Below are 26,447 nucleotides of genomic sequence, written 5' to 3'. Positions count from 1 at the left end.
TCAGAAAATTCCAGGATGGGCAAAAAATCTTGAATCTATGGTTTTTTGAAAAAAGTGAATTAAAAAACAACAAAAATACAACTTTTAAAATGTAAAATGAAATTTGCTTTCAAAAGGTACTTAAGTGAAATTTTCATCATTTCATCAATTTTCATGTTTTTAGGTTATAGCCATTTTGAGGTCATTTTTTGAAATAAATTCTATTTTTGCCTTCCTAACTGAGGTAAGGCTATAAACCTGGTCTAAAAATGAACCTTTCACAGAAAGCTCGTAGACACACCTTCATGTATACTAGGGTGCCCAGAATATGGGACTTTTTTCAAAACCTCGCTCCACAAGCTGAATATTGTTCCTTGGCCTATTTTGGGACTCTGGGCCAAATATGAGCAAAATCGGTCATCATTTACCCATTGATACTTGGAGGTGAAGCTTGTACGAAAAAAATCGAAAAAATGTATGGAAAACCCAAGTTTCTTACGGTTTGGTTTGCACTGTGCACTTCTTCCATCCAAATATTCCCAAAATTGAGATTCTTATTGAAAATTTAATGCTCTACAATTTTGTAGAACATACCAAAACTGAAAAACTCGATCCTAAAAAGTTATTAGTGATTTAAAAAAGTCATTTTTGTATGAAAAACATTTTTTTTTGCAATTCCATCGTGAAACTACTTACTTTTCCTATCATTCTTGAACGACGAAATAGCCTATTTTATTGTACCAAAAATAACAGAATCGAATAGCAACACTTTTCAAAATAAATGCAAATAAATGCAAAATAAAGCACTGAAATGGGTGCTGAAAAGATGAACTTTTCAGCACTTGTTTCGAAAAGTAACACTTTGCAATATATTTTGATTTAAACGATTTGTTGACAAAATACATGAAATTTTTTTTTAAAATTTCACTCAATGGGTGTTTTTCGGAATTGCAAAAAATGTTGTATGGAACTCGTTGCAAAACTTGATTTTTTCAGCACTCTTCGCATTTATCCAACTCGGTGAACCTCGTTGGATAAATGTACGACTCGTGCTGAAAAAATCCTCTTTTTGCAACTTGTTGCATAAACTACTTGATCGCGTAAAGCAGTAGGACCCATAGTACGTTGTGTTGATTGATTGCAGGTTCCCAGATGACCAACGGATAGCAGCAGAAATAAAACAATAGAGCTACACTACACTTCAGACCAACCGTCTAGGACGGTGGCTGGATGAAGAAGAGAGTGATCGTCAGATCTTTATTCGTCACAAAGGTTCACATTAGTATTGTTCTTCAGAATGTACACAATAAGGACGTGTCCATAAACTACACACCGTCCCAACACTACTATTTCACCAACTTTAGGCTCGGGTATCAATGGGTTAATCTCATCCAATTTCGCTCAAAATTTACACAGATGCTTAAAATAACCCAAAAACCCGTTTTCCGCTTGTGGAGCAGGGGGTCCTTCTTTCTGGGCACCCTTATGTATAACTATCGACTCAGAATCGAAAACTGAACAAATGTCTGTGTGTGTGTGTATGTGACCAAAATTTTCACTGAGTTTTCTCAGCAATGGCTGAACCGATTTTGGTCCCAGTTTGGACCAGTTGCATTCGATTTGGTCCAATACGTACCTATTGATTTTTATAAAGTTTCAATATGTAGTTCAAAAGTTATGCATAAAAATGTGTTTTTGTATTTATCCGGATGTTGGATATGATCGGAAATCGATTCAAATATCGTCATGTTATACATCGATGGTTAGGTAATCGCAAGACCTTTCCAACGAGTCCAAAACATTGAAGATCTGGCAATCCTGTGTCGAGTGATGACCACTTAAGTGATATTTGTGTATTTTTTTTGTGGATTTTAAGAAAACTAGATGAAATTTGTGTCCAAACCAATCGAATCACCAATAGTTGGTAAATAGTGAGGAAGGTGGAATAAGTTAGTTTTTTATCTTTAAAATGTGTGCTCATGTTTCCTCATTTTTGAAAATAAATATTTTCGAAAAGCTTAGAAAATTCATTACATTTCGCTGATTTAATCTTTGTTGATATGGCAACCTCTGAGATAAGGTCATGCAAAGATAAACGCTAAAAATGAATTTGTTTCAGTGTTGCCCTCGTTTTTTTTTTGATAATCGATATCTCGGGAACTAATGGTCCGATTTTCAATGTTAAAAAAAATAATTGTGAAATTTTCTGCTCTTTTCAATGAAATTTATTACGTAATTTTAAAATTCAGCCCAGCATTTGAAAATCTTACTTGACGGGACAAACAACGCATTTAAATCATATTGCAATTATTGGAACAATGCAATTTTGGTGTGGCGTCGCTAAGATCAGTCAGCTATGAAAAAAGAGTTCACAAATATGAAAATTCAGCAGCCGATTCATTATTTTTTTACTAGACTGAAAAACAAAGTTTTTTTTTTATTGTTCAAGCCGATTATTGGATTTATTGCGATTCTTCTTAAAAAATATAAATAATTTTAGAAGACCTGATTTGTTTTTCGAGTTGGTTTTTGGCTTTTGGCTAAATTGATTGATATAATAATATATTATTTATTCTTGTTCTCCTTCCTTTTGCTCTGTTTTGAATGAAGGGACAGAAACTTTGGATAAATCTAAAATCATTTTTTTATTAGTAACTCCTATTACGAAAAACTGATCAACGATTGCTTCTACACTGTAGAATAGTTTAAAATCAAATACTAAATGTAATAAAATAAAATTTAAATTTGAAGCATATGCATTTCAATTTCAAATCAATGTTTAGACAATATCCCAGATTGATAGGATTTGGAAATTTTTGTTTTATTACAAGTGAACAGGTCCTTACTTTAAAGATAATGCCGATTCGCTTGAATTACCAGTTGTTAGTATCAAAAAATCAAATCAAATTATTCGCTCTACAGCATTGCCTTGGCGTTCTCGATTGTGAGATTCCTACTCGAAACTAGGTGTTCGAAGGCTTGATTGTTAAGGCAATCCACCCCGGGATTCGAACTTTGGATTGTTAGTCCAACTGCCTACCAGCGACTCCACCGGACAGGACACAGGGAGACGACTCCTACCACCTGGACTGAGCTAACGACCTAACCTTTTTTTTTAGGTTAGTCCGGGGCCAACATTTACTTCCCGTCCGACGGAAGGCGTGATCAGACAAATCTCGTCTCGAAAAATGCCACCGGGACCGTCTGGGATCGAACCCAGGCCGACTGGGTGAGAGGCAATCACGCTTACCCCTACACCACGGTTCCCGGCCCGGGTTGTTAGTATACGAAGCGAATAAAGAATAATTGAATAAAGCATAAAGATTTTCAATTCACAAAAAGTTTAGAGATTAACCCTTGCATAAGTTATTACAAAGTAACAGTTACGTGACGAGAGGTAATTTCTCATCTTAATCACGTACTGACATTAAGTCCGTAAGTGAGACGCCTCTCGGCAACCAACGGGTCAAAGAAAGCTCTTACACCACATCCGAATGTGAGTGAGCCGCGAGTGAGTGTGTGTGTGTAAATGATGGTCAGTCCTCGGTTCTTTCTCACTCACCTCTCCCTCGTCACTTCACTTCCCTTCCCTCCCGGAATGGTAGACGTATAGGAAAATAATAATTATAATTATCAATTTGATGGAATGACATTTGATTAAATGTTGCTCAGATACAAAACAAAATTCATTTTATATTTCCCCGTTTTTCGTTTGTTGGGGCTTCTCTCCTTGAGTGAAGAGCCGCGCCGGCATCACCTTTTGCCGGCTGCTGCTGCTCTCACTCACGCGGATGTACACGTAAAATGGAAAATAAACGAGCAGATTAAGCTGACTCGCGCGGGTTGGGCAATGTTTTTATCTGGGCTCTTTTTTTTCCTTCTCTTTGCTCTCTCCCTTTGCGACTTGATTCATTCGTTTCATCACTCATGGGATTAAAAGGCTTTTGGCTTTTCGGAAAATAAAAAGTATAAAAAATACACAGAAAAAATATAAACAAGAAAGGTTTACGTTGCCCACCGGTCAACAAGGAGAAAAGTTCTTGAAGAGAGTAGCTCATCCACCCTGAGGAGTGCATTGTTATTTTTCTTCTGTTTTGTCAGAAGACAAACAACGATTGTGTGTGTGTAATGTAAATATATGCTTTCATACTTGAAAACGTCAAAATTAATTTGAAATTACAATTCCCCGAAATAAATTAAGCCAATCTACAGGGTGGATGAACATTTTGAGTCTGGCTTAAGCTCGAGAAGGCATAATCGGCTTGGTGGGAATGCTTTATTACATTCCAACCTGCCTAACCTGGAAGCGTTTTCCAGCGACGTTGTTGCTTCCTAGATTCAAATCGTCAATGTGGCGGAATACCATTTTTAACGAAACGCATTTCTCCTGCGCGCACCACCATCCCTGGGCCCTTAATCCTAGAGAGTCCACGGCGAAGATATCTCTGCCGCGGAGGGAAGAAACTCCTCGCAGTAATAAAAGCTGCTGCTGCTGCACACGCAACGGGTTCAGGCCCGCAAAAGTGGCAGCCAGCAAAAAAGGCAGCAGCAGCAGCAGCTGCCTAACGATTAAATCAGGCAGAAAAACAGCGCGAAATTGAGGTCACCTTTGGCCGCCGTCCGGACCTGGACGACCGGTGGAGATAGAAGAAGCCGAGTTCGAGCGCGCGCAGTTGGGGATAGCGCAAAATTCCTCAATTACCACGACTAAGCACAATAACAGCCAGCGACGCAGCAGCAGCAGCGAGAAACGATTATCGCAAAGCCTTTGTTTTTCAAAATCAGGTTGGTCGCCGGGACTAGGAACTGGGATCCGGGTGAAGCTTTTTTTTTTTAGAAAATTTTGCCAAGTCGGGTCACCGGCGACGACGCCGTTGGAGGTAGTTAGAGGCACTACAATGTATATCGTTCCGCAATGTTGCGTTCCATTAGAGATATCAAATATGGTGAATAACGCGGGGAGCAGCTTCTCAAGCGGTGCTCAAGTCCTGCGTAATGAATCTTTCTAGGGTCTAGGGCAACGGTGTTGAAGCATAATTGAACAAAATTTTATGAATATAATTTATGAATAATTTGAAGATTTAATCCTAAATTTGGATACCTCTGAAAAGCTTTCTAATAAGACCTAGTGATCCAGGATTTGATCACCCTAGTAACTTCAACATCTAAAAATAATGATTAAATTTTTTGTGTGCATTTTTAAACCTTACAGAAAACATTATTTTTTTCAAAAATCATAACTTGATCAAATACAAAACTTCTGTCATACACTATGACACTTTTGTCTATTAAAAATAATAATAAATAGAAGGGGATGAAGGTTGACATAATCGAGTTTTTGTAATAAAAAGTTTTTTAAGTGTAACTATTTTATTCTGAATAGAATCCAAATCGATCAGAAAATCCCTTCTCGAGATACAGATTTTAGAATGTTTTCATAGTACTTTTCTATGGACAACCCCACAAATTGTGTGGTGACTTGTATGAAGAAACTAATGATGCAAATTGGCCTTTATGAACATAATGATGGACAAAGTTCATACAAATCAAAAATACAAAAAAAAATATAATCAGGCTTTTTTGTGAGATTACAGAGAACTTGTAGAGAACTGCTCAGTGGACTCATCGGGAAAACCGGGAAAAAAAACGGGAATTTAATTCAAACAGGATAAAACCGAGTGTAAAAAATTCTATATCCGAACTAGTAAACCTTGAAAATGTTATAATTCTAGTGAAAATTCGGCAAACTTATCTCAAATTACTGTAATATTTTTTTTCTCTTCAAGAACATTATTTAAATTATTCTTAATGAATAATTTGGGAAAACATATTTTTATATTGTGTACATTACATTACATTACATAACATAGACTCAACTTGAACTCGTTTTTTTTTCTGTTTGTAGTACCATAATATTCTTATCTGTAGTGTACTTGTTTTAAATATTAAAAAATAAATGCTAGTAAAATGCCAGTTTTCCCATCGAAAATTTAAAATAAAAAAAATTTAGATCTTGCAAAAAAAAAAAACATTTCTATTTACTGCATTCTACATCGAAAATTCGAAAAATTCAAATGATTTTTTAGAAAAACCCGAACATGCTAAAAATGATTCAATTCGCAGGGGAGTGCATTTTGAATTGATTTCAGCTGATTGCCATTAAACTTTTGAAGCTTTTTGAAAAAAATCTGTCCCTCGATTTTTCGAGCCGGTTTTGAAGGGGGGTTGACAACAACTTTGAAAAAGGTGTGACATTTAAACTGAAAATTATTTTTTTATTACAAATAAGTATTAATCGTTGAATGATTAAATTTTGAATTTTAGAAAAAAAACATTTCTGGAAAATTATTTAAGATTAAATTGTAGCTTATATATTTTATAAAAATCATCAATTTATCGTTGGTGAAAAACAATGCTGGCAATTTTTCAGAAAAAAAAAAATCTGTTGTGATTATTTTTTATACTTTGAAATGTCACTAGCCTCTTTTTTTTTTTTCTTTAACACAAAATGTATAATTATGCGCAATTCCGGTTACATATTAAAAATCAATAAAACCTATGTATTATTTTAGAGTTTAGAATTCTTCCATCAATATATTATATAACCGAAGATACAAAATCGATCAGATTTTTTTTCAAATATCGTTTATAAAAATAACTGTATCATCATAAAGAAAATGCTCTCGGAAATTATGACAATATAAAACAAAATCAATGAAATGGATAATAATGAGCATTTTTCTTTTAAAGAAGTTGGTTCAGATTATGTGACCTGAAAAACTATGTGAATTGAAAACTATTTGTTTTTTCTTCTTTGCAAAAGTTTTAAATTTTGAAGTTTAATCATGTAATAATTGCATGCTTTTGAAATTCAATTTCTTGCATTTCAGTAATAATTCACATAATTACTTTAAAAACCGGAAAAATAGGGAATCAGAAAACTGAAATGTGGTGGCCACTTTGAATCCCCGAACATAATTTTTCAATAAATTGGATGTGTGACGAATGGTAAAAAATATTGGCCTGAAAGACATAGGTTTATGGTATTTTTACAATTAAGTAACCAATTCCAGTGATTTTCAAAAAGCATTTGAAAAAAAACTTTTGAAGTTTATTGAATTGGTGATTTGACTTATTTTAGGTTACTTTTCCAATGTTTTATATTTTTGAAGTTTAGTTTAAATGATTTTTTTTAAATGTTTTTTGTGCCCCGTCTCAGATAATGTTTTTAACACAAATAGTTGCGAATTGTAGGCTATACATATGATTTATAGATAAATTGTGAAAAACATATCAAATTAAAAAAAGTAACTGAACAAATTTCAAAACCTTCAAAACAAGCAGCCGATAATGACTTTAGGTTTTAAAATAGACCAACAGAAGAAGAAGAACCATTTCTAGACACCTGTAAAAAGGATCCTTGTGCTCCCAACGAGTTAGTTCCGCTCAACGCAGGACGATCCCGGCCCGAGCCCTAAAGCACGTGTTGATGACGCAGAGCAAAACTTAAAGTGAAAAGTCATTACTATTAACCGTTTATTAATTAAACCCCATTTGGCTCAGATCTGCTCCGCTCTTCCGGCATCTGCCTCCGACGATTTCCACTTTGGGAGAGGCGCATCGACTCAACCCAAGCAACCACCTTCTCTGTGTCTCTCTGTCGCTGGTATGTCGATTTGTCGTCATGGTCACGAGACTTAACCTGTTCCTGTTTTTCGTTGCGCGCGCGCACCTTCTTCGTCATCTTCACAACTCATTTACGACGGGGCCTCTTTGCGCTCTTTTCTATACCGAACTACACCACCTCTACGCTCCCGCAAGTCCAAGTCCGAGGTTCAGGTTGTGGCCCAAGTCGAGTTCTGGGTTGTTCATTCGCGCGCGTACATTCGTCAGGGGCAGTCTTTGACAGGTTCGACATCCAAATTACATACAATGGCGTTGTCATCGTATCCAATTTCCTCCGTTTTCCTGCTTCTGATACGATACTTGTCTACCAAGTCGTCTCGGACTCGACGAGGATGCTGCGATGGTCCGAGGGGTCCGGCTTGATCTATGAGCTGATTACAATTGTAATGTGATACCGGCTGATGGGTACTGTTAGAGATGGAGTGTGCCGTTGGTACAAATTGATTTCATATTCGCTGTAGACAGTTGTTTCGATCAATTCTTGCGGGGCTTGACCACACTGCCTTGGTGTGACAAATTTTACACCATTCAACCCCGGCGGAGTAAATGTTTGCATGCAAGTTTCACTTAATGACGACGACCACTTGCAGAGAGTCCGGGCGTAGGCTTCAATCCAATCCGCGCAGCGCAGCTCAGCCTTAATAACAACAAAACGTGCAGCTCAAGTCACTTGGGGCATTTCCGTTCAATTTTGATTGTGTGTTGCCTGGTGTTGTAGCGCAAAAGTTCGATCTCCAGCCCAGGACCAGGGCGAGTGAAAACAGGCGCAGAGGCGAATTATCGGAAAGCGCTTATACACATGTTGCGTGGTCAACCTCGTCGGTTTTGGAGAAGTGTCTTAAGCCACAGATCTGGCCTGACTGTTGTTGCTGATGCTGCCGGGTTGTGCGTGTTTGTAAAGGACCGGCAGCAGATGACAGGTCGGGGATAGGAGAGGTCTTGGTTCGGGTAGCCCCCTCCCCATTTAAGTGTAACTGAAGGCCAAATGTGTTTACGTTCATTAACGACGTTTCGCTCATGCAGTGTACTTTGGCTCTCTTCCGCCAACTTTTTGGGACGGCGCATTCCTGGCAGGGGTGTACCCTTGAGGATTAGTCCTTTTAGGCATGAACAAAATTTAAAAAAATGAATAGATTGTTGAAAGATGTTGTAAATTCGTAATTTGTCATTTTGAGTATTTTTTATATTTTGATTGTTTTATTCGTTATAAGAACATAGGTATTTTTACTGTTATTAGAAAAAAATGGGCTAAAATGTAAAATTTTCTAAAATTATATTCAAATCTGAGCGCTGATCTTAAAATTTTATGTTCCTTTCAATATTTTAAACAAATGGAAAATGAAAAGGTTCATTAAAAACAGAAATAAATATTTAATGTCCCCCTTGAAATCCTTGAAATATTTCGTGAAGATTTCGTTATTTTTGGAGGCTGATTGTTAAGATTTTTCTCTGAATCAATATTATGTGGATTATAATTTTTGAAGTACAGTCTAGACTCGACTCTCCGAAGGCTTCGGAAAAATTTCACTTCGGATAATTAAATCTTCGGATAACCGAATTACGAACAAATATGTTTTTCGTTGTCCAATTTTTGATTTTTGAATTCAAAACAACACTTTTTTACAGGATCGTGAATGGTAAAATTAAACTGCACTCATTTTATTTTTATGCTATGTTCTCAATACAGTAAAGACTTGATTTTCCGATAATCTCCGTGCAAAGATTTTTTAAAAGTATTTTTGATTTAAGGCAAATTCAAAAATTGTTTAAAAAATCTATTTCAAAGAAACAATTTTAAACGTTTAAACTGCCCATGTTCGCATAAATGTCCCATATGCAAAATCAGCAAGCTGAGAAAAACGCATTTGAAGTTTGTTAAAAGTGTTAAGTTTTCATGAAAAAACTGGATTTCCTCCTGATTTCGAGAACAAAGTATTGGATGATATAGGCTTTTTCGAAAGAGCACACAATTTTGCATGCATCAATTACTCGAAATCGATGAAAATGCATATGGGACATTTATGCGATCAGGGGCAGTAAACTACTCTAAAATGATTTAGAATTTCTAAATCCAAGATGGCGGCCAAAATGTCGATGCTTAAATAATGAAAAATAATAATGCATTTTTTGATTTCAAAGACAATCAAATCAATTTTTTTGAGAAGGTCCTAAAACTATAGTATTTCATATATTATATGGACCTATTCAAAAAATAACTCTAGAAATTTTGAAATTTGACTATAATGGGGTCGCAGAACCCGAATTTCATGTTAAAAGTAAAACAAAATAAATACGATTTTTTTGGTCATGATTCATGACAAACTTTCGAATAATCGAGACTTCGGATAATCGAGTCTGGACTGTATGTTTTTTTTTAAATAATTGTTTGTTGGATTTTTTTTTCCAAAAATGTTAAGTTGTAAATATTTTTTGTTGTGTAAAATGGACGATTTTCATCGTCCTTAGGGAAGGAAATTCTTTTTTTAAGCTCTGCAACATTCGGAAAAAGTCGGGAATTTTGAAATTGGATTTGATAGCCACCCTGCCCCTAAAATATTTACGATAATTAATAATTATTTTTCTTGAACGTATTTTTGGATTTTTTAACTGTCAAAAGTTTTTTTTGTTGATTTATCACACATAATAAATTTGTGATCTGGAATTTTGTCACCAAAGAAAATAAATGAATGCTAATTATACCCCCTCTACTAAGTCCCTGTCATCGATGTACTTTTCGGCGGCGGCATGCAAAAATTTTGTCCCAACCGCTCTACGCGCTCGGAGACCCCAAAGTGTGTGTGTGCATGTCTTCCAGAGCCACGCAGGGGGAAAAAAAGGATGGGAGACACCGAAGAAATAAGAAAGCAAGAAAAAAAACTGAGGGGCACTGCAATTACTCACCGGTGTCCATGGCCACTAATGTCAGGATGTACTCGGCTTGCATCTCCCGGTCGAGCGCCCGCAGCAGCGAGATTTCACCGGTCGATGCGTTGATTTTGAAAAAGTCCGTGTCGCCCTCCTTCAGGAAGTACCGGACCTGCGAGTTGAACGGTGGCGTATCGGCGTCGTAGGCCCGCACCGTAATGACGTATCCGCCGTTCGGTGGGATGACGTTCTCCATCACGTACGCCAGGTAGGGCGAGTCGAGAAACGTCGGCGGGTTGTCGTTGATGTCGGTGATGGTGATGGAGAGGCGGGCCGTGTCGAAGCGCACCTCGGAACCGTTTTCGGTGTCGCTGGCGGAGTCCTCGGCGCGGACCGTCACCGTGTAGTGCGACTTGCGCTCGTAGTTCAGGTTCTTGGCCACGCGGACGACGCCGCTGTCCTCGCTGATGGTAAAGTCCCGGTTGTCGTCGCCGGCCGCGATCGAGAACCGCACCCGGCCGTTGGCGCCCTCGTCGATGTCGGTGGCGGAGACCTGCGGGAAAGCGTTTTTTTTTTGGTTTTAGCAAATTGTGTGTTTTCTTTTTGAGTAGATGACCACTACACTTCGAGAAGACCATCTCTCGCTCCGGTGGCAATCAGCGGTAAGCCGACTAAACGCCGCTGCCGATCGGCGGCCGCTTAATCAACGTTTTAGCGTAAGCAAATGTGAGAACGAGTCTCAATTTCAGTTTTGATTCATGAATAATTTATTAGTTATAGATAAACGTTTTCAAATGAAAAATGAACTCTGCGGGGTTGGTCGGTTCGCACGCAGCAGCGGCTCAATTGTCGGATGGACGACGGACGGATTGAGCGGAGAGAGGGGAGAAGGTAGATAATTGCTCGCCGTTAAAGACACTTAAGCGCAATAGGGTGACGGCACTTATGTTTGGACTAGCGCTGGGTTCCAGTATTGCACCAGCTTCCGAGACAGCGATGCAGCAGTGGGTGTAAAATATATCTTTTCGCAGTCAAAAGAGATTGTGTGTGAGTGCCCTGTTGAAGGGTCGACCGACCTACGAACCCCTTTGGGGTTCCGTCCACACCACATATGCGCGCATACTCTGCGCGCGAAAGAAAAATGATGTTTTGAATAAAGGCATTTCGTGACGCTTTAAAATAAACAGCAAAAACGTTTTAAGGAGCCCCCCTTTCGCTGCTGCCCATCTCGCAGCGTCCGAAGAGTCGATTGAACGTTGGAATAAATAAAAAATCGTTTTCGGATCAAAAAATTTTAAATGGTCTTTCGAAGTGCGTCTCAAGATAAGCCGACCTGGCCGGGGGGACTTACCTGCAGCACGCTAGCACCGATGCTGGCATTCTCGGCGATCGCCGCGCTGTACTGTTTCGGGTCGAATATCGGACTGTTGTCGTTTTCGTCGAGCACGTGGATGCGAATCTTGGACTGGCTGGACTTTGGCGGTTCGCCACGGTCTTTCGCGGTCACGGTGAGCTCGTAGCTGGACTTGGTCTCACGATCGAGCCGTCCGGACACCCGCAGCAACCCGTCGGCCGATCCGACTGTAAACGGAGTCTGGACGGCCGGATCCAGCTGGTACTCGACGTACCCGTTGCGACCTTCGTCGCGATCGACGGCCTTGATCGCCATTATGACCGTGTTGATCGGGATGTTCTCCGCGACGCTAGTCTCGTTCGGCGTCACAAATTCCGGCGCAAGATCGTTGACGTCCTTCAGCACGATCGTTACCTGCGACGAGGATCAAAAGAATTCGAAATTAATTTTATTCCACCTCAAGGCGATCATCCCACACACACTCACCTGAACCGTCGATGACAGTTGCTTTTCGGGCTCCTTGGCGCAGTCCCTGGCGGACACGATCAGGCTGTAGCTCGATTTGGACTCCCGGTCCAGCGCTCGCCGCGTGCGGATCGTTCCGTTGCTCAGGATTTGAAAATCCTCGTTGTCATCGCCGGACGTAATGCTGTACTCGATGCGTCCATTAATTCCTGTAAAGAAGAAGAGGAAGACGACGCCAATCGTTACAAATTATTCCGCGCACAAATGTAGAGAGTTTTATCAAGGCGATAAATACAGGGTTCGTCACTTATTGTATTTAAATCTCTTGTGGCGCGCTCGGTCCCCGAGGGACGCAAGATGACAGCTGAGAGAGCTCATATTCAGTGAGTTGAAGTTGTCCACTGGGATCGCTTAAAAGAAGCACAGAGGAGGGGAGGGGAAGGGGAAAAAACGCCAGAAAGCGCGCACAGAAGTAAGATCTGAAGTGAAACATGACGGAACAGTCAATGAACATGTCTCTTAACTGGCTACGACAAAACGATTCTCGTTGATATGTGTTTCTCCGTGTCCACCGCGTCCGCGTCGCGTCCAGAGTGTCTTTTCTACCGGTTCTCCGGACGAGTTCAGTCCACTCGGCGCGCGGTGCGAAAACTTGTTGTATACACAAACAATAATTCGAGTAGCCGACGGTATTATACAGAATATTACACCTCGGAACGCTCAGAAATTGAATGTGAAATATAAATTAAAACCATTTTATTGCCCCCTAAGAGTCTGGATCTGTTGCTTCTTGATCTCGCTCGTTTTTTTTTCTTCATTTGTTTGTTCTGCGCTGATCGAATCGCAGAATACCACCGTCACAATCCTGTCATCGGCACAACTTAATTAATATTCAAAAAGAGTCCACACTCAGCCGAGTGTGGAGGCAAAGATGGAGCCAGAAATTGGTTCAGGTTTGAAACTGCGTTCCGTACACCTGCTCCTGCGGGGTTAGCTGCAAGCTTTTTCGAAAAATGGCTTTTGTGATCATTTTCTATCTTACACTCAACTGAAATTTATGAAAATCTGCAGGTTTACGTAAATAACACAACTCGACATTTTAGAAGTTGGTGTCAGTAAACGCATCAGTTTTGTCAAGGTATGGTAGATTTGGGCTCTCTGAACTTGTTCCAATCGACAGAATTGATTTTTAGTTAATTCCAGGGCTGCGGAGTCGGGTCATGTTTTAGACGACTCCGACTCCGACTCCGATTCCGACTCCGACTCCGGCTTTCTGAGTTAAGCCGACTCCGACTCCGGCTCCGGCTTTCAGGTTCATACGACTCCGACTCCGGCCTGCCAACTCTAGCCGACTCCGACTCCGACTCCAGCACTAACTCAGAATTAAAAATATCTAAAAAATGTTTAAATAAAATCTCCATTCCTCTAACTATCCCCCACCTATTAGTTATTTTGAAGGTTATTTTGTAACTTTCCTTCAGTAGACTGAGTCGATTCTTTAAGCAACCTCAAACTCTGTTCCCAACTTTGAATTAATCAGCTGTTCAAAGGTAGTCCACATCTCAGCTTAAAATAACTTCACACAACTAAATAAATAAAATAAAATGAAAAGTAATAATAACATCACTCACATGTTCAGCTCTCACTTGCGCGTATAACTGTAAACCGGGGTGACATTGATAAGTTGAAGTTTTTTTTACAAAATGATTTTGCAAAATCAGAGTACCTCAAGAAGTAAAATTGGATTCTGCTCTTAGAATAATAGGATTTTTTATTCAATTGCCTTGAAATTTAAATTACTTTTATTTAAATGTTTATAAACTAGTTAAACAAATATTTAATTGCTATTTTAAAAACTAACTAAATCCACCTATGTGGTTGATGCCTTCCTCACTTTTTACCAACAATGGGTAACATTGGACACATATTTCAGCTATTTTTTTAGATCCAGAAAAATAAGTACACATATATAACTTAAGTGGTCATAATTCGGGACAGGGTTGCCAGATCTTCAATGTTGTGGACTCGTTGGAAAGGTCTCTTGATTACCTAACCAACGATGGGTCGGATGATGGATCCGGACATCGTTTACATACATTTAAGTGAGATCCGGCTTCAAAAAAGCACATAAATATCACTTAAGTGGTCATAACTCGAGACAGGGTTGCCAGATCTTCAATGTTGTGGACTTGTTGGAAAGGTCTTTTGATTACCTAACTAACGATGGGTCGGATGATGGATCCGGACATCGTTTACATACATTTAAGTGAGATCCGGCTTCAAAAAAGCACATAAATATCACTTAAGTGGTCATAACTCGAGACAGGGTTGCCAGATCTTTAATGATGTGGACTTGTTGGAAAGGTCTTTTGATTACCTAAGTAACGATGGGTCGGATGATGGATCCGGACATCGTTTACATACATTTAAGTGAGATCCGGCTTCAAAAAAGCACATAAATATCACTTAAGTGGTCATAACTCGAGACAGGGTTGCCAGATCTTCAATGTTGTGGACTTGTTGGAAAGGTCTTTTGATTACCTAACTAACGATGGGTCGGATGATGGATCCGGACATCGTTTACATACATTTAAGTGAGATCCGGCTTTAAAAAAGCACATAAATATCACTTAAGTGGTCATAACTCGAGACAGGGTTGCCAGATCTTTAATGATGTGGACTTGTTGGAAAGGTCTTTTGATTACCTAACTAACGATGGGTCGGATGATGGATCCGGACATCGTTTACATACATTTAAGTGAGATCCGGCTTCAAAAAAGCACATAAATATCACTTAAGTGGTCATAACTCGAGACAGGGTTGCCAGATCTTCAATGTTGAGGACTTGTTGGAAAGATCTTTTAATTACCTAAGTAACGATGGGTCGGATGATGGATCCGGACATCGTTTACATACATTTAAGTGAGATCCGGCTTCAAAAAAGAACATAAATATCACTTAAGTGGTCATAACTCGAGACAGGGTTGCCAGATCTTCAATGATGTGGACTTGTTGGAAAGGTCTTTTGATTACCTAACCAACGATGGGTCGGATGATGGATCCGGACATCGTTTACATACATTTAAGTGAGATCCGGCTTCAAAAAAGCACATAAATATCACTTAAGTGGTCATAACTCGAGACAGGGTTGCCAGATCTTCAATGATGTAGACTTGTTGGAAAGGTCTTTTGATTACCTAACCAACGATGGGTCGGATGATGGATCCGGACATCGTTTACATACATTTAAGTGAGATCCGGCTTCAAAAAAGCACATAAATATCACTTAAGTGGTCATAATTCGAGACAGGGTTGCCAGATCTTCAATGTTGTGGACTTGTTGGAAAGGTCTTTTGATTACCTAACTAACGATGGGTCGGATGATGGATCCGGACATCGTTTACATACATTTAAGTGAGATCCGGCTTCAAAAAAGCACATAAATATCACTTAAGTGGTCATAACTCGAGACAGGGTTGCCAGATCTTCAATGTTGTGGACTTGTTGAAAAGGTCTCTTGATTACCTAACTAACGATGGGTCGGATGATGGATTCGGACATCGTTTACATACATTAAAGTGAGATCCGGCTTCAAAAAAGCACATAAATATCACTTAAGTGGTCATAACTCGAGACAGGGTTGCCAGATCTTTAATGATGTGGACTTGTTGGAAAGGTCTTTTGATTACCTAACTAACGATGGGTCGGATGATGGATCCGGACATCGTTTACATACATTTAAGTGAGATCCGGCTTCAAAAAAGCACATAAATATCACTTAAGTGGTCATAACTCGAGACAGGGTTGCCAGATCTTCAATGTTGTGGACTTGTTGGAAAGGTCTTTTAATTACCTAACTAACGATGGGTCGGATGATGGATCCGGACATCGTTTACATACATTTAAGTGAGATCCGGCTTCAAAAAAGCACATAAATATCACTTAAGTGGTCATAACTCGAGACAGGGTTGCCAGATCTTCAATGATGTGGACTTGTTGGAAAGGTCTTTTGATTACCTAACCAACGATGGGTCGGATGATGGATCCGGACATCGTTTACATACATTTAAGTGAGATCCGGCTTCAAAAAAGCACATAAATATCACTTAAGTGGTCATAACTCGAGACAGGGTTGCCAAATCTTCAATGTTGTGGACTTGTTGGAAAGGTCTTTTAATTACCTAACTAACGATGGGTCGGGTGATGGATCCGGACATCGTTTACATACATTTAAGTGAGATCCGGCTTCAAAAAAGCACATAAATATCACTTAAGTGGTCATAACTCGAGACAGGGTTGCCAGATCTTCAATGTTGTGGACTTGTTGGAAAGGTCTTTTGATTACCTAAGTAACGATGGGTCGGATGATGGATCCGGACATCGTTTACATACATTTAAGTGAGATCCGGCTTCAAAAAAGTACATAAATATCACTTAAGTGGTCATAACTCGAGACAGGGTTGCCAGATCTTCAATGTTGTGGACTTGTTGAAAAGGTCTCTTGATTACCTAACTAACGATGGGTCGGATGATGGATTCGGACATCGTTTACATACATTAAAGTGAGATCCGGCTTCAAAAAAGCACATAAATATCACTTAAGTGGTCATAATTCGAGACAGGGTTGCCAGATCTTTAATGATGTGGACTTGTTGGAAAGGTCTTTTGATTACCTAACTAACGATGGGTCGGATAATGGATCCGGAGGATCCGGACATCGTTTACATACATTTAAGTGAGATCCGGCTTCAAAAAAGCACATAAATATCACTTAAGTGGTCATAACTCGAGACAGGGTTGCCAGATCTTCAATGTTGTGGACTTGTTGGAAAGGTCTTTTAATTACCTAACTAACGATGGGTCGGATGATGGATCCGGACATCGTTTACATACATTTAAGTGAGATCCGGCTTCAAAAAAGCACATAAATATCACTTAAGTGGTCATAACTCGAGACAGGGTTGCCAGATCTTCAATGATGTGGACTTGTTGGAAAGGTCTTTTGATTACCTAACCAACGATGGGTCGGATGATGGATCCGGACATCGTTTACATACATTTAAGTGAGATCCGGCTTCAAAAAAGCACATAAATATCACTTAAGTGGTCATAACTCGAGACAGGGTTGCCAGATCTTCAATGTTGTGGACTTGTTGGAAAGGTCTTTTAATTACCTAACTAACGATGGGTCGGATGATGGATCCGGACATCGTTTACATACATTTAAGTGAGATCCGGCTTCAAAAAAGCACATAAATATCACTTAAGTGGTCATAACTCGAGACAGGGTTGCCAGATCTTCAATGATGTGGACTTGTTGGAAAGGTCTCTTGATTACCTAACCAACGATGGGTCGGATGATGGATCCGGACATCGTTTACATACATTTAAGTGAGATCCGGCTTCAAAAAAGCACATAAATATCACTTAAGTGGTCATAACTCGAGACAGGGTTGCCAGATCTTCAATGTTGTGGACTTGTTGAAAAGGTCTCTTGATTACCTAACCAACGATGGGTCGGATGATGGATCCGGACATCATTTACATGCATATAAATGAGATCCGGATATATGTGAAAACACATTTTTATACATAACTTTTGAACTACTTATCGAAACTTCAAACAATTCAATAGCGATGTATGGGACCCTAAACCAAGTCGAATGCAACTGGTTTGGTCAAAATTGGTTCAGCCAGTGCTGAGAAAACTCAGTGAGAATTTTGGTCACATACATACATACACACACACATACACACACACATACACACACACATACACACACACAGACATTTGTTCAGTTTTCGATTCTGAGTCGATATGTATACATGAAGGTGGGTCTTTGAGCTTTTAATGAAAAGTTCATTTTTAGAGCAGGATTATAGCCTTACCTCAGTGAGGAAGGCAAAAATAAAAGAGACCTGGCCTTCATAATCGATTTGATATGATTTATAAAATCATTTTGCTTACATTTTGGCTGAAATTTGTAAGAAACAAAGTAACTAACATCAAAGTCACCCTGGTATTGAAATAAACAGTTTAAGTTACTATATTGCAAAGCTCTACTGAATTTATTTAAAAATACATACATAGACATTTTGTGATTCGGCCCTGTACATGGTTTAAACATATAAATCATGATAAAATCCTTACCGGTTGAATAATATTTGAAACAAAAAACAAGCTTTATGACATTTAAAAAGAAATATTTGTTAGATTTGTTCAACGATATTTTTAGGGATCCATACTTTCAGTTTTTTGTAGAGAAATAATAAACATTAAGGAAATCGATATATTTAATATATTCAATGATGATTTCAATATAAGTTGCAATTTATTTTTGATATTTTCTGCCAGTTTCAAATATTTACAACACAACCCTTTGATTTTTTTTATATTCAAAATGAGCATGTTGAGTTTCAAGTAATAGATTGATATACCTAATAGTTGATAGTTTAATGGTCAATCTAACCAATGTTTTAAAAATGTTATCATTTTTGTTAAGTATTGATAGAAAGAAGCAAAAGGAGGGAGTCAAGCATCAACTGAATATTAATAAAAATGCCTGCACAACCAAAACTGTTTATAATTTTAAATGAGGGGAAATTCATCATTTACTGATCATAGTGAAATAACAAAGTCATGGCTATCCAATCAAATTGAAAATGTTACAAAAACATGATGGCATCTGATAAATCTTGAATCAACATATAAATTAACTGAAAAAAAGCAATAAGACGTTTAAAAATAAACAAGCATTTAAAAGTTTTGTTAATTAATTTGCATTATAACAAAAAAAACTAACTTAATCCACCTATGTGGTTGATGCCTTCCTCACTCACCAAAAATGGGTATATGAGTGGTTTCATCATTTTTTTAGATCCAGAAAAAAAGAACACAATGTATAACTTATGTGGTAATAACTCGATACAGGGTTGTCAGTTCTTCAATGCTCTGGACTCATTGGAAAGGCCTTTCAATTACCTAACCAACGATGGGTTGGATGATGGATCCGGACATAGTTTACATACATTTAAGTGAGATCCGGCTTCAAAAAGTACATAAATATCACTTAGGTGGTCATAACTCGAGACAGGGTTGCCAGATCTTCAATAATTTTGACTCATTGGAAAGGTCTTTCAATGACCTAACCAACGATGGGTCGGATGATGGATCCGGACATAGTTTACATACATTTAAGTGAGATCCGGCTTAAAAAAAGTACATAAATATCACTTAAGTGGTCATAACTCGAGACAGTGTTGCCAGATCTTCAATGTTTTGGACTCGTTGAAAAGACCTTTCAATGACCTAACCAACGATGGGTCGGATGATGGATCCGGACATAGTTTACATACATTTAAGTGAGATCCGGCTTCAAAAAAGTACATAAATATCACTTAAGTGGTCATAACTCGAGACAGGGTTACCAAATCTTCAATGTCTTGGACTCATTGGAAAGGCCTTTCAATGACCTAACCAACGATAGGTTGGATGATGGATCCGGACATAGTTTACATACATTTAAGTGAGATCCGGCTTCAAAAAGTACATAAATATCACTTAGGTGGTCATAACTCGAGACAGGGTTGCCAGATCTTCAATAATTTTGACTCATTGGAAAGGTCTTTCAATGACCTAACCAACGATGGGTCGGATGATGGATCCGGACATACTTTACATACATTTAAGTGAGATCCGGCTTAAAAAAAGTACATAAATATCACTTAAGTGGTCATAACTCGAGACAGGGTTGCCAGATCTTCAATGCTTTGGACTCGTTGGAAAGGCCTTTCAATTACCTAACCAACGATGGGTCGGATGATGGATCCAGACATAGTTTACATACATTTGAGTGAGATCCGGCTTAAAAAAAGTACATAAATATCACTTAAGTGGTCATAACTCGAGACAGGGTTGCCAGATCATCAATGTCTTGGACTCATTGTAAGGGCCTTTCAATGACCTAACCAACGATGGGTTGGATGATGGATCCGGACATACTTTACATACATTTAAGTGAGATCCGGCTTAAAAAAAGTACATAAATATCACTTAAGTGGTCATAACTCGAGACAGTGTTGCCAGATCTTCAATGTTTTGGACTCATTGAAAAGACCTTTCAATGACCTAACCAACGATGGGTCGGATGATGGATCCGGACATAGTTTACATACATTTAAGTGAGATCCGGCTTCAAAAAAGTACATAAATATCACTTAAGTGGTCATAACTCGAGACAGGGTTGCCAGATCTTCAATGTCTTGGACTCATTGGAAAGGCCTTTCAATTACCTAACCAACGATGGGTCGGAAGATGGATCCGGACATCGTTTACATGCATATAATTGAGATCCGGGTATTTGTGAAAACACATTTTTATACATAACTTTTGAACTACTTATCGAAACTTCAAACAATTCAATAGCGATGTATGGGACCCTAAACCAAGTCGAATGCAACTGGTTCGATCAAAATCGGTTCTGCCAGTGCTGAGAAAACTCAGTGAGAATTTTGGTCACATACATACATACACACACACATACACACACACATACACACACACATACACACACACATACACACACACAGACATTTGTTCAATTTTCGATTCTGAGTCGATATGTATACATGAAGGTGGGTCTAGGAGCTTTTAATAGAAAGTTCATTTTTAGAGCAGGATTATAGCCTTACCTCAGTGAGGAAGGCAAAAAACTGAAAAATGAAAAAGTTCATAAATTTTATCGAATTTCAGACAACTCCGACTCCAGCTCCGGCTCCGGGTTATCAGAAATTGTCGACTCCGACTCCAGCTCATAAAATTTAGCCGACTCCGACTCCAGCTATTCGAGTTTTAACGACTCCGACTCCGACTCCAGGTCCTCAAAAAGACCCGACTCCACTGACTCCGGCTCCGACTCCGACTCCACCGACTCCGGCTCCGACTCCGACTCCGACTCCACAGCCCTGGTTAATTCTCTGCCAATAGATAAAATTGTGAATTTCGGGAATCATCTTGAGCAACCATGCGCACCCCTTATTTTTGTTACTTCCATATGTAACGTGGGTACAGAAAAGATTATGACATTTTGTGTAGCATTTTTCTACATTGGATGTAGTAATTATTGTTATGGAATATATCAAAAATATTTTTTTTCCTCAAAATTCGCCCTTGTCATAATCTAGGCCCCTGTCAACTGGGTGGCACCACGTGTTGATCCGTCCCCGACGTTAACAAATGAAACCTTAACCACCCCGGGCAGTGGCCAAAGACCGGCGGCGGCGGCGACAACGGCCTGGGAAGTGGTGCCGCGATGCAATTACAGTTTACACAGTGCAGCGGTGCGGTGTCGCCACCGCCACATGATCTCACATTTGCGTCCCCTGTTTCGGTCTCATTTCATCTCACCCCACCAAGCAGAGTAGTGGGAAAAGGAAAGGAAATGAAAGAGAGCGCCCTGCGAAAAAAAAAAAATGGAAGGAATGCGACGTTTATTAATTTACATAAGCCCCAACCCGGGGCTCGATATATCCATCCCAGTTGGCGTGGCTATTTTGTAACCGTAATTGCGATGATTGCTATCTAAGAATCCGTCAGAGATATGTCATTGAACCTGATGACCTCAAATTGTGCGGTTGGCCGAATCTCCGTGCAGTAGGCGCTGAGCTGCGATTATCCTGTCCTCGCCAAAGTGGCGATCAAGTACCAGGGAACTGCATCGCGCGCGTTACCTTGCACAATAATCGGAGCTTGCCATGGCTTAAAACTCTTGACCGCCGTCGTGGCCTGCTTTGCGCCGCTTTAAATCTGAATCCGAGTGAAGGTTCGCAGTCGCAACACTCACGCGGGGCAAAAAAGAAATCTTCACCCCAAAATTAATATCGATCGTAATCTGGCCAATGTGCGTCGCGGCCATCAAATCACCTGGCCATTCCAGGCCGTATTTAAAATTCAAAACCTATAAAACAGGATTATCATCATCAAACGAATCACCTCTCGCGCACGCACACAAACACAGCGTGTCTCTTTTATGTCTTCCAGATCCCGTGCTCGAGTGTCCCCGATTTCGGTCCCCGATCCCCGGAATGTGTCGAATCAGCATGGCGATTCGAGAAAAAAAAAACTCAGATCATGATCATCACAGGCTTCTTTTCCCCCTCGAGGTGACAAGAAACGATTGTTTCAATCAATGTTAGACAATGTCCGCGCGCGCCTGTCACCACCCGGGTGTCGACGGCGACTTACAAATCCTTCCTGGCCGAGAACAACCCCATTAAGTGGGGAACATTTTTGAGAGAGAAGAAAAAAAATATCAGGCACTTTTTCAACGCTGATATACACACAACAATCACGCGCGCGCGGGATATGTCTTCCCACGTACTCTCTGGTGTGGACGCCGATGAGATGGCAGGAACCCGAGTTGAAAGCAGTGACGAGTGGTAACACAATTTGTTAAAAAAAAGTTTCAGAATAAAGTTTGAAACAAAAATGGTAAAAAAGGTGTAACTTTCAAACAAATAATAACAAATTTTGTTTTATTTTAAATATCAAATCGTGTTACGTTTCAACACTTCATTTTGGTCGGGTATCGCTAAGGAAGCGACCATCGCGAGGAATGCTTTTAAACACCCCCGCAGCTGTGGACTGAAGGTCTGATGAGGTTCGTTTTCTTTTTTTATTCTGATCGGACTGGTGGTGATCAACGAAGACGATTTGGAAATATACGAGAGGGGTGCGGAACGAAGAACTCATAAATTAGGGAATAGATTTCAACAGATTGGTGTTTTTAGGGAGTGGTTCGGCCAAACTAGGAAGAGGCAGCCTCATTTGGGTCACACTTTGTCTAATGGATGTTTTTTGACACTTGGTAATCGAATTTCTAGTTTTGAATTTCTCTATTTCATTTGTCCCAAACTTTGTTTTTTTTTTTTTTCTAATCAAAATATCAAGAAATGTTCTCGATGGAGACGTCGCTTATTTGATTTGACGAACATTTTGAGACCTTTTTTTTATGCTGCGCGCTCCTCCTCGTGCAATCGGAATCGAACCCCGGCCTTAATGAGCAATGCGTGAATGCAGGTTTCGAATCGTAATGAAACGGGGTTGCGTTTGCGCGCCGTCATCATTATCATCATCATCTGCCTGCTGCTTCTGAGTCCTCCTCGGCGGTGAAGGAGGAGAGGGACCTCCTCGACCAAGTTTGCCAATTTTTCATGTGCCGGATAATGGTCCGCGGCGGGGTCCAGAATGTTGTTGTTATTATTTATCTCTTTACAATTGTTCGTAAATATTAAAGCGGACTCTTATTCTCTTTATTCTTTGGCTCGCTGCCCAAAATCGCGCTCGCGGTGTTGCTTCTTCTTATTATCTCTCGTCGAAGAACCTTTTTGGGACTATTCAGGACGGTCAGGGCGGCGTACTTCCTGAAGCGGTCCCCCGGATCGGATTGTTGGCCAATTGTTAGGCTTTCAGACGACGACCACGGTGTACTTTTGGGGCGTGATTACGTCATTAGGCTGATGAAGCTTTATTTCTACTTGGGCGAGATGTGCTCGATGAATGGATGCTGGGAATTATTCAAATTTGCGTGCCCTTGGGCAAGGTTTGCGAGGAATTTCGGCGAATCGCCGCTGAAATGTGCAATTTGTATCAACCTGACATACATACATACAGGTTGACGATTTTTGAACGGGGATTTGAAATTTCATGTCCAGCGAGCAGCGAACAAAACCAGTTCAAAATGGCAGAATCGCGACGACATCCCGAACTTATCTGTCCATATATCAACGCAGATTAAAGTTCGACATTTCGGGGCGTTGGCTTTCTTCAGTGGAACCGCCGAAAGATAAAGGCAGCCGGGTTTCAATTTCCTACGGGATCGATCCCACGGTCGCGCCCCGGAATGTGTGCACAAATCCAGCCAAACAAACAATCAATACGTGAGCTTTTTTCGGACTTTTGAATAAAAAATCTATTATGGAGATAAAACACGATTACAGCGTGAAGATTTCCAAAGTAGTTTGGACCGAGAGTCCGACCCCAGCGCGAGGCGAGATACTTTCGTGTACATAATTTATGGCCCAGTAAATATTAAAGTAATAAACTAGTATCAATGTTTTAGGACGCTTCTTCGACTTCGTCGCGCTTCGTGTGTGATTGGAGATGTTGCGATGAGATCAACCAATACCACCAACTTTTATAAAGCTGATAGAAGTGACGATTTCGTCTGGACAAAAAACCATTAAACTAGTTGTATTTATATCCACAAATTCTATCGATTTCTGTAACTCTGTCCAGGTTAATAAAAACACGGCTTAAGCGACGACGCCTCTCCCTCAAACCGCGGGTTATCTGATCAACCTACACAACAGGCGAGGAATTTTGGCCGTTTCCTTCACTGAATCCATACGGCAGCAGCGTGTGGCGTGTCTCCGAGCTTCGGAATCATAAAATCGTCTGATGGATATGTGAGGCTTGCTGATAGAAACATTTGGGGGACAGTTTTATAACTCATAACTGGTCTACGAGGGGCGCTGGGGAATGATTTTGATTTTATTTGGAATTCTTATGGGATTTTCAAATAGAGTTGTTAGGGATTGTTCAGTCTGTATATATAAGATTATTTAAATGTTTTGCTTCAATAGTTTTCGCTTGCCAAATAAATTTTCAAGTAATTTCATAATAAAAGCAATATTTCAAAGGATTTTTTTAAATAAGCATAACTACAATGAAAACAGTAAAACAATCAGTGAGTTGGTAATGTCAAGGTTAAAATTTACCTCGTTTTTGTACAATTGTACCCAAATTAGTCTGTTAAAATTTAAAATAATAAGAAAATAAGAAAGTTTTATCTACACAGAAAAAAATCATGGTAATGAGAACATCTTTTGTGTCAGAAAAAAATATGTAATTTTACTTCTGAAAATGCTTCCAATTTTAAACCATCCAAATAAACACATTTTTTTTGCTGTGTAGCACATGTTATTTTACTCAGTTTCCAGTGTAAAATTACACTTTTTTTTACATTAATTCTTTCTTAGAGACTTTTTGTCAGCAAAATGTGTTATTTTACGCCAGATCTTTGTGTTTTTTTTACATTTCTTATTTTTTTTACATTCTATCAGGGAAACAAATTTGATTTTACCTCTAAAATTTAGTAATCTTACCACTTTCTTTTTGTGTAATTCAATATTTTAAACGTGAAATGTGATAATATTACAACACTTAAAAGATATTTTTACTTTACCAAATATAACAAATTTTACATTTCCACACAGCAAAAAATCAGATGGTAAAATCGCATGCAAAAGCATGCACATCACCTTCGTCAAAATAAACACTTAATATTACACACTGCATGGGATCCAAGCCCAGCACCAACAGTAAGGACTGGCGCCTTAGCCCACTCGGCCATCAGACCGATGAAAAGCTGTAAGGAAAAATGCATATATGAGCTTGACATTTCGGTCAAGTAGGTTTCCCATACTGATGGGTTACATATTTCAGGGTGTAAAATCACATAAAATTGCATAAAATAAGCAATATTTTTTTACACCCAGGCCTTTTACACGCAGCTGGATTACTACTTTTTTAGCTGTGCATCTTTTAAGTAAAAAAACTGGTTGGTGTACTGTCACTTTTTTAGTCCAAATCATCAGAGAAGTAATATTACTCCTACCAGTTTTTTTTAGCTTCATGTAGTAATCATAATTCGAGGTAGCATGACCAGAACTTAAAATTTCATTACTCATAAAAAACGTTTTGGTGAGTCACAACATGGATTTGAACAACTTGAACAACACTGTGAGGGCTAAAAAACAATATATTTGGCATTTTTAAATTTCGAAAAAATTTAGATTCCAAGCAGCAAATTTCACAAATATTTATTATTTAACCTTGAAAATCGGACCATTAGTTTCCGAGATATAAGTGATCAAAAAACGAGGGCAACATTTAGAAAATCTTATTTTTTTTATCTTTGCTTGGCCATTAGGGTGGGTACGAATTTTGAAAAGTTCTCAGATCAAGTTCTGGTGTGGTTCCCCTTGCAGGGCATACACATAGGGACTCTCACGCCAAATTTCAGCTCATTTGTTTAAA

The 26,447-nt window shown here is 39.2% G+C and overlaps 1 protein-coding gene across 1 annotated transcript in view; it reads right to left on the bottom strand.

The window, feature by feature from the left end:
* Positions 1–26,447, bottom strand: part of LOC120417285 (cadherin-related tumor suppressor) — a 167,624-nt gene that overhangs the window by 20,591 nt on the left and 120,586 nt on the right. Inside the window, exons 6-8 of the mRNA XM_039579236.2 lie at positions 12,371–12,558; positions 11,882–12,298; positions 10,567–11,083 (exon numbers count right to left, since the gene is read on the bottom strand). Of these exons, the coding sequence (XP_039435170.1) occupies positions 10,567–11,083; positions 11,882–12,298; positions 12,371–12,558 (1,122 nt within the window). The remainder of the gene's footprint in view (positions 1–10,566; positions 11,084–11,881; positions 12,299–12,370; positions 12,559–26,447) is intronic.

This window comes from Culex pipiens, chromosome 2 (assembly GCF_016801865.2).
Source record: "Culex pipiens pallens isolate TS chromosome 2, TS_CPP_V2, whole genome shotgun sequence".
Taxonomy (NCBI): domain Eukaryota; kingdom Metazoa; phylum Arthropoda; class Insecta; order Diptera; family Culicidae; genus Culex; species Culex pipiens.
This window is presented reverse-complemented; position numbering and strand designations above follow the sequence as displayed.